Genomic DNA, 9,210 nt, shown 5'->3' with positions numbered 1-9,210 from the left:
CTTTTCTTTTGAGACGGAGTCTCGCTCTGTCGCCCAGGCCAGAGTGCAGTGGCGCTATCTCGGCTGTCTGCAACCTCTGCCTCCCGGGTTCAAGCGATTCTCCTGCCTCAGCCTCCTAGCTGGGACTGCAGGCGCGCGCCACCACGCCCGACTAATTTGTATTTTTAGTAGAGACGGGGTTTCGCCATGTTTGCCAGGCTGGTCTCGAACTCCTGACCTCAGGTGATCCGCCCGCCTGGGCCTCCCAAAGTGTTGGGATTACAGGCGTGAGTCACCGCGCCCGGCCTCTATTCCCTTCCGTATGGAAATGAGGTTAACTCAACTGCAGGAACCTAACGCCCGCCCTCCCCCGACTCGGATCGCTGGCGTGAACCCAGCGGCCCCGTGCTCTCCGGGTATCCCTGGATCGAGGCGCACGCGTTGTTGCAAAGTCTCGCACTTAGGGATTAGAATGTGCCTTTGCGTTTCGTTTTGTTTTGCAACAATACAGGTGTGAGGGATCGCAGCCCTGGTCCAGGCTCTAGTCTCCCCGCCCTCTCGCTTTCTTGGGCCTCCGGGCGCCTCAAAGGTAAAACTAGGCCATTTGAAGCCTGTGAAGCGAAGGGCAGTCGGTCTTCAGGCCTAGCGGGCTTGGCTGGGCTGGGTCGGCGGACCCCTGGGCTGGCGGCGGGAGCAGAGCATCGAGCGACTTTTAGGTGGGGTTCGGGCGGGGGACCTGGGACAACCGCGGGCCTCGCTCCTCCCCGGACGGGGCGGGACGGGGAAGTCCCGCCCACCAGGCCCAGGCCCCGGGCCGCCCCGAGGGCTGCGCCCACCTCCTTCCTGCCTCGGCAACCCCGGGCCCTGAGGGCAGGCCCCAACCGCGGAGGAGCAGGAGAGGGCGGAGGCTGGCGGGCCATGCCCTGGTCGTCCCGCGGCGCCCTCCTTCGGGACCTGGTCCTGGGCGTGCTGGGCACCGCCGCCTTCCTGCTCGACCTGGGCACCGACCTGTGGGCCGCCGTCCAGTATGCGCTCGGCGGCCGCTACCTGTGGGCGGCGCTGGTGCTGGCGCTGCTGGGCCTGGCCTCCGTGGCGCTGCAGCTCTTCAGCTGGCTCTGGCTGCGCGCTGACCCTGCCGGCCTGCACGGGTCGCAGCCCCCGCGCCGCTGCCTGGCGCTGCTGCATCTCCTGCAGCTGGGTTACCTGTACAGGTGAGTGCTTCGCCCCGGGAGGGGAGGAGTGTCGGAGCCCAGCACCTCCGTCAGCTGGGTCACCTGTACAGGTGACACGCCATATGCCGGGAAGGGGACTGGGAGAGGGAAGTCCTGTGGGCGCCTGGCCTACAGGTGAGCGTGCAGCCCTTTACGGAAAGGGAATCCCGGTAGACTGCCTTCATTCTAGCCCTAGCTTTCCTGGCACAGGCGAAGAAGCTGAGGCCCAGGGAAGAAAGGGAGGCGCATGGGCTTTGAAGTCGGACCTCTCAGGGATCCACTTCTGGCTTTGCCCCCTCTCGCCTCACTTCTACATTTCTCTGAGCCTCAGTTTCCTCCTGCATAGAAAGGAGGTAGTCACCCTGAGACAGGTGTGACGGGCAGGCCTGTTGTGAAGAGTGAGCGAAAGAATGAGAAAGTGCCTCGCACAGTGCCTGGCCTGTAATGGCAGGGGCTGCGGACTCAGTTCAGCATCCCATGTTTCAGCATGGGCAGGGCCTTGGGAAGTCACTGACCTCTCAGTGGGGCTGTTTGGTTGCTGTTCCCATTGGGATGGGGATAGCGCCTGCCCGTTTGGTGAAGATGCAGTGAAATGACATCTGTCCACTGCCCTGGCTCAGAGTGAGCACTCAGCAACCTCAGCTGGCTTCTTGACCTGGGCCTCCCTGGGAGTTTCAGCAGCCCTGACCCCACCACAGCGCTTGCCCCTCACAAAGGCCGCCTCTCACCCTGTCTGCCTGGTTGTATTCTTCCCCCTGAAACTTGGCTCCCACCCCAGACCCAGCAAGAGGGCAGAGATGGCCTCTGACTCATCCATGCCCATGGAGCCAGCCAGGGCTGGGCACAGGCTGGGTCCTGGAAAATGTGTGTGGATTCTGCTCCTTTTTGGACCTGGTGGAGCCTCGTAGAGATGGGAAAACAAACCCAGGGCTCAGAGGCATGCAACAAAGTCAGGGCAGAGGGTGGTGTGGGTTGGGATGGGGTGGCCAGGGCCAGGATCTGCTCTTGAATCCGTTTTTACAAACTCTTGAGATCTGGCCTTGACAAAGCCACACGGAGTCTCCAGGAGTGGAAGAGAGGAGCTTTGAATGTGGCAGTTTTGCCTGAGGGATTATAGAGACATCAGAAAACCCCGGGTGGGCATGAAGGGGTGCAGTTGTTAAGTCCTGGGCAGGCCTCCATGAGCCGTGAATCTGTAACTACCTTATGTATCTTTGTGGCCAATATTTCTGCTGAGCTTGAGTCAGACAGACTGTACTAGCTTTGGCTTTGGAAATGGGTCTCTGTTCCTGCCTGTGAATTGGCCGAGGCAGGGGTCCCTGCTAGGTCACTGGGGACCATAGGCAAAGGCTCCTGCTGAGGGAGAACCCCAGCCTGTCCTGCCTGCCTGCTCCTCAGTGTGTTCTTGTGTCCTTCCAGGGGAAGTGACAGTACATGTCTGGTGAATGAGCTTGTGATGAGTGAACGGGGTTCTCTCCCAATAGGCAACTGAGAGCAAAGTTCTGGGTGGAGGGTCCTTGGTGCATCCTCCACTTACTCTTCATGCCAGTGGGTACCCCAGACCTGTCTGTCCAAACTCTGGACTCTCTTAACTCCGCCCCAATCTCCATCCTTAACCACTCAGGGCCAGCCTCTTAAATGGGATCCCTCCTTCCAATCTAACCCTCCTCCAGCCCCTCCCCTGTGTGGCCGGGGCAAGGCAGAGTCTGATTCCATCTGGCCTGTGCCCAGAAGTGCCCAAGAGGCAAATGTCCTCTTGCCCACAGGACCCCAGGAGATCTTGGGCACACTAAAGTTTGAGAACTACTGCCTCAGGCAACTTTATGGCATGCCTTTCCAATTCAGGTTTGGATCCAAATCCTCATTCCAGTACTTATTAGCTGCTTATAATTTTTTGTTTGTTTTTTAAAAAGAGGCAGGGTCTGGTCAGGCTTGGTGGCTCATGCCTGTAATCCTAGCAGTCTGGGAGGCTGAGGTGGGTGGATCACTTGAGGTCAGGAGTTCGAGACCAGCCTGCTGAACATGGCAAAAGCTCATCTCTACAAAAATTAGCCAGGTGTGGTGGCGCATGCCTGTAATCCCAGCATCCCAGCTACTCCGGAGGCTGAGGCAGGAGAATCGCTTGAACCTGGGAGGTGGAGGTTGCAGTGAGCCGAGTTTGTGCCCTGCACTCTAGCCTGGGCGACAAGTGACAGATGTAGACTCTGTCTCCAAAAAAAAGAAAAAAAAAGAGAGAGAGAGGCAGGGTCTCTGTTGCCTGGGCTGGAGTGCAGTGGCACAATCAATCATGGCTCACGGTGGCCTTGAACTCCTGGGCTCAAGCTGTCCTCCTGCGTCAGCCTCCTGAGTAGCTTGGACTACAGGCTTGTACCACCACGTCCAACTAATTAAAAAAAATTCTTTGTAGAGATGGGGCTTGCTGTGTTGCCCAGGGTGGTCTCAAACTCCTGGCCTCCAGTGATCCTCTTGCCTTGGCCTGTCAAAATGTTGGGATTACAGGTGCAAGCCACTGCACCCAGACCTTATTAGCTTCTTGATCCTGTTTCCCCATCTGTAAAATGGGCTTTTGTGAGAAGTAAACAGGACAAGGTTTGTGATGAGCTTGGGACAGTGCTTAGCCAGCGGGAGTAGAAGGTGTATTGATCCCCATTTTTGTTTTTTTGTTTTTTTTGAGACGGAGTCTTGTTCTGTCGCCAGGCTGGAGTGCAGTGGCACGATCTTGGCTCACTGTAACCTCCGCCTCGCAGATTCAAGAGATTCTCCTGCCTCAGCCTCCTGAGTAGCTGGGACTACAGGCGCGCACCACCACACCCAGCTAATTTTTTGTATTAGTAGAGACGAGGCTTCACCATGTTAGCCAGGATGGTCTCAATCTCCTGAACTCGTGATCAGCCCGCCTCAGCCTCCCAAAGTGCTGGGATTACAGGCATGAGCCACCACACCCGGCCTCGATCCTCATTTTACAGATGAAACAAGTTCAGTGAGGTTAGGACATTGCCGAAGGCCCCATAGCATGGATGTGAGGAGCCAGGTTGGAGCCTGTGTCCACTCATTAGATGGGTGGGAGGCTGAGGAATTCACAGGACACTAACCTGGCCCTCTGGGCATTTGTGTGTGGTGCCTAGGTGCGTGCAGGAGCTGCGGCAGGGGCTGCTGGTGTGGCAGCAGGAGGAGCCCTCTGAGTTTGACTTGGCCTACGCCGACTTCCTCGCCCTGGACATCAGCATGCTGCGGCTCTTCGAGACCTTCTTGGAGACGGCACCACAGCTCACGCTGGTGCTGGCCATCATGCTGCAGAGTGGCCGGGCTGAGTACTACCAGTGTGAGTGAAGGCCTGTGGCTGGCCCCCCTGTCGTGGCTTGGTGGGGGGTCTCTCAAATATTGGAACTGTTTTTAGTCTTTTATAAAGGCTGCTTAGAAAACAGGAGAACAGGCTTTAGTCAGGCAGATCTGGCTTGAAACCTAAAGTCACTCTACAGCTGTTTGAGTTTGGACAAATGCCTTGACCTCTCTGAGTATGTTTGTTCTCATCTGAAATATGGGCTTAAATCCTCCTGCCTCATAAGGTTGATGAAAGGATTAAATGAGGTGATGCAAAGAAAGCCCATTTCCTGGTACATAAGTTCCTGGTACAGAGTCTCACTCTGTCATCGCCCGTAGTGGAGTACAGCAGCCTGATCATGGCTCACTGTAGCCTCGACCTCCCAGGCTCAAGTGATCCTCCTGTCTCAGCCTCCTGAGTAGCTGGGACTACAAGTGTGTATCACCATGCTGGCTAATTTTTCTTTCTTTCTTTTTTTTTTTGTAGAGACGAGGTCCCACTTTGTTACCCAGGCTGGTCTTGAACTCCTGAGCTCAAGTAACCTCCTACCTCAGCCTCCTAAGGTGCTGGGATTACAGGTGTCGCCCACTGTGCCTGGCCCACAAGTCTTAATTGTAATTTTTATAATTTTGAAGATAATGAAGTGTGTAAGGTGCCTGATACAGCATAGGTAACTTTTTAGTTAAACAATTTCATACGTTGGGAGGCCAAGGTGCACAGGTCGCTTGAGGCCAGAGTTGGAGACCATCCTGGGTAACATAGTGAGACCTCATCTCTTCAAAATTTTAAAAGAGAAACAAGAAACAATATATTGAATGCCTTCATCCAGTCAGGTTTTCATTGTGCATCTCTTCTGTGCCTGTTACTGTGCTGGGGACACAGCAGTGAACAAGATGAACCCAGCCCCTGCCCTGCCAGGATGATAGACTAAAACAAGTAGCTACGGTTGAGTGACTGGAAAAGGGAGAGGCAGGGAGCAGAGGCTCACAGGGCCCCCTAAGCATGGGTGAAGTTTATAGTGAGGAGCTTTGGGAGGGTTTTTGCCCATGAAAGGAAAGTGACTTGCCCATTTGCACAGACCCGGACAGTGGCCAAGCTAAAGAGGGCCCCCACTCACATCCGATTCAGGGTCCAAGCCTTCCCCTTTGCCTTCCTCCACCACTGCCATAAATGCCACAGCCTCTCAAGAAACCAGTCCTCACTCTACCGTCACTCGCTGTGTGACCTGGAGAGCCTTCCTGTGGAAGATGGAGGTTGGACTCGATCTCCAAGGGCCCTTTCGTCTTGCTAGTCTGAGTCTATATATTGATTGAAAAAACAATAATAGCGGCTGTCACAATCGAGTGCCAGCTATTAGCCAGGCCCTGTGGGAAGCACTTACAGTCATCATTGCTCATGTTCACAGCAGCCCTGTAGGTTTGTGCTATATTGATCTTCATTTTTAAAGAGGTGCAGAAAGGTGAGTGACTTGCCCTGGGTTACTGGGCACTCACTGGGCACACGTTTTTGTCTGTTGAGGGTTGGGGGTGTCTAGAACCAGGGCCAAGTGCAGACAGTCTGCACTGCGAGTGTGGCAGGGGGTAAGGGGGCGAGACAGATTTTCCCTACTTTTTATTTAGCAAACATCTCTTTCGCTGCTGTTATGTGCCAGGTACTGGGCTGCTGGGGGATCCCAAGTGAGCAGAGTCTGTTTTCTACCCTCGAGGAGCTCAGAGATAAGGAAATAGATAATTACTGTGTGATGAGACTCCAGACAGAGGTGGGTGGCATGTTACAGGGATACCTGACACAGCTGAGTGGGTGGCATGGGGTCAGGGTGGGTGACTCCAGGGGCTCTTCAAGCTGGGGCCTGCGGGGTAATGGAGGAGTAGGCCGGGGAAGTGGGGCCTGTGCTTCTGGCGACCTAACATCCTGGGCAGAGCTTTGTCAAGGTCACGGAAGGTGGCATGCTGGGCAAACTGGAAGAACATCGGCCCTGCTGAGACCTGGGCAAGGCTAATGAGCACAGATCTGTTTCCAGGCTAGGAGTGGGTTCTGGGCGCCTAATAGGTTCCCAGTAAACATCTGTCGAATGACTGCGGTGGACGGGGACAGGGGAGGAAGCAGTCGGGAGACGTGCCGGTGCCACTTCCATCCCTCCCTGGAGGCCCTTGTGCTTCTGCTCCAGGATTGGCAACCAGGAGGTGGGATAGGACCCCTGTTGTAAACTTCTGGATCTTGGAAAATCAAGATTAGGGGTCAGTCCGATGGCCTCTGGTCTTGGAGGGGAGGGGAGGGGAGTGGGGAGACCTGTCCACACAGCAGGGACATCTCTCCTGGCCCTGAGGGCAGCTTTAGCCAGAGCCTGTTGCCACCCCATGGGATTTTCTACTCCCTTTTTGAGACTAAGAAAGAGGGAACTGAGACTCTTGATTTTTAGACACAAGGAAGGCTTGTGTTCTTCCCAGAAAGAAAGGGTTATGGGGCCCTGGAAGATGCCCAGGATGCAGCCAAGGCCCAGGGGTGCTGAGTGCTGGGTGGGCCACAAGTCACATCCTCTCATCTTTGACAAATACCACCCGGATAGCACCTACGCAGCAAAGCGCTGTGGTGAGGGGCAGGCTCTATATTAGGAGTCATAGCTTTGTTTTTGGTTGTGGGAACTCACTGGGTCTTCTCTAGCTGCAGATTTGCCTTCAACAAACGAGGGATTCTAATACCTACCCCAGGGTTGCTGGGAGGGCCCCCACGGTACCTGCGACCCCTGGGGAGTGCCAAGCAGGCTGGCCCCAGGACTCACTGTTCCCTCCTACTCTTTGCAGGGGTTGGCATCTGCACATCCTTCCTGGGCATCTCATGGGCACTGCTCGACTACCACCGGGCCTTGCGCACCTGCCTCCCCTCCAAGCCGCTCCTGGGCCTGGGCTCCTCCGTGATCTACTTCCTGTGGAACCTGCTGCTGCTGTGGCCCCGAGTCCTGGCTGTGGCCCTGTTCTCAGCCCTCTTCCCCAGCTATGTGGCCCTGCACTTCCTGGGCCTGTGGCTGGTACTGCTGCTCTGGGTCTGGCTTCAGGGCACAGACTTCATGCCGGACCCCAGCTCTGAGTGGCTGTACCGGGTGACGGTGGCCACCATCCTCTATTTCTCCTGGTTCAACGTGGCTGAGGGCCGCACCCGAGGCCGGGCCATCATCCACTTTGCCTTCCTCCTGAGTGACAGCATTCTCCTGGTGGCCACCTGGGTGACTCATAGCTCCTGGCTGCCCAGCGGGATTCCACTGCAGCTGTGGCTGCCTGTGGGATGTGGCTGCTTCTTTCTGGGCCTGGCTCTGCGGCTTGTGTACTACCACTGGCTGCACCCTAGCTGCTGCTGGAAGCCCGACCCTGACCAGGTAGACGGGGCCCGGAGTCTGCTTTCTCCAGAGGGGTATCAGCTGCCTCAGAACAGGCGCATGACCCATTTAGCACAGAACTTTTTCCCCAAGGCTAAGGATGAGGCTGCTTTGCCAGTGAAGGGATAGGTGAACGGCGTCCTTTGAAGCAGGATCAGACCCAGCCAGCAGAGATGGAGAGTGACTCTGCTGGCAGAAGGCAGGCGAGGATAAGCTAACGATGCTGCTGTGGTCTCTATGCACTCAGCAAGAGCGGGACGCCTGTGCTGGGCCGGGCACCAGGGATGGTGCTGAGTGGGGCAGAGGCCTCCTTTCAAGGAGTTCACAGTGAACAAGATGAGAAGGGCTGGGCCCTGGAGGGTCAAGAGCCCCAATTATGTACAAGACACTTTGGGAGGAAAGAAGACTACCTTTTCCCCCTGCCATTGGTATAGCTGGTGCCCCAAAACTTCCACCGCCCTCCCTGGCCACCTCTAAAATGACTGGTATAGGTGCTGCCCCACCCCTTAGCTCCCCTATCCTGGGCTAGGAGGCCACAGGGGCTGTCCTCTAGAATTCTTCCTTCCCTCCCCCACACCATTCATTCAATTCATGAAACAAATCTTTGCCAAGAGCAGTTTATGTGCCAGGAACATCATTCTGTCCTTGCAACCTGGAACAAGACCAGCTACCACCCTAGCTTCATCCGCTACTTGCACCAACCAGTCCCGGGTTAGATCCCAAATGCTAGAAGCCAGGGATGCCCAACTCTGGGCGGCCCCAGTCAGAACCTCTGGGATCTCAGTGAAGCTGGCCTGGCCTCTGCTCCTGCTCTCAAGGGGCTGCTTTTCAACCAAGAGCCTTGTGAGCCTGGTCTGAGCCTTGCACAGCCACTGAGTATTTTTTTTGCCTTAGCCAGTGTACCTCCTACCTCAGTCTATGTGAGAGGAAGAGAATGTGTGTCCCTGTGGGTCTCTGCAAGTGACAGACGTGTTGTTTTCAACAGTATTATTAGGTTATGAATAAAGCCTCATGAAATCCTCCAACCTAGTCTGTGTCATCAAACGAAATCCCCTATGGAGTTCAGAGCCTGAACTGGAAGAGATCAGGGACATAAAATCTACCTCTCAAAATCAGTCAAGGTCCACGAACAGAGAGAGGGCTGGCTTAGGTGGGGTTTCTCAACCTCGTGTTTGAAGTTTCAGGAGCTGGTGAGCCAGCGTGGGGTAGACAGCTCAGCTGGAGATCAGAATCCAGATCTGGGCTGACTTAGTGCATCCTCTTCAACACCAGCTCTGCTGCTGGGCCCAGCAGGAGTGGCCACAGACACATTTAGGGCCAAGAAGTGA

The 9,210-nt window shown here is 55.6% G+C and overlaps 1 protein-coding gene across 2 annotated transcripts; it reads left to right on the top strand.

Moving 5' to 3' along the window:
• Nucleotides 1–107: 107 nt before the first annotated feature.
• XKR8 (XK related 8) lies at nt 108–8,904 on the top strand. 2 transcript variants are annotated; one of them, XM_034959422.3, is made up of 5 exons: nt 108–1,190; nt 4,316–4,512; nt 6,164–6,271; nt 6,533–6,695; nt 7,314–8,904. In XM_034959422.3, the coding sequence occupies exons 1-5, from the start codon at nt 1,007–1,009 to the stop codon at nt 8,009–8,011; spliced, it is 1,350 nt and encodes a 449-aa protein (XP_034815313.1). In that variant the 5' UTR covers nt 108–1,006; the 3' UTR covers nt 8,012–8,904. The 2 variants fall into 2 exon arrangements, with proteins under 2 accessions (XP_034815313.1, XP_034815316.1); XM_034959425.3 differs by lacking the exons at nt 6,164–6,271; nt 6,533–6,695 and having other exon boundaries at nt 142–1,190.
• Nucleotides 8,905–9,210: the final 306 nt, after the last annotated feature.

Source organism: Pan paniscus, chromosome 1 (genome assembly GCF_029289425.2).
Source record: "Pan paniscus chromosome 1, NHGRI_mPanPan1-v2.0_pri, whole genome shotgun sequence".
Taxonomy (NCBI): domain Eukaryota; kingdom Metazoa; phylum Chordata; class Mammalia; order Primates; family Hominidae; genus Pan; species Pan paniscus.
Note: the sequence above shows the minus strand (reverse complement) of the source record. Positions and strands in the feature narration are given on the sequence as shown.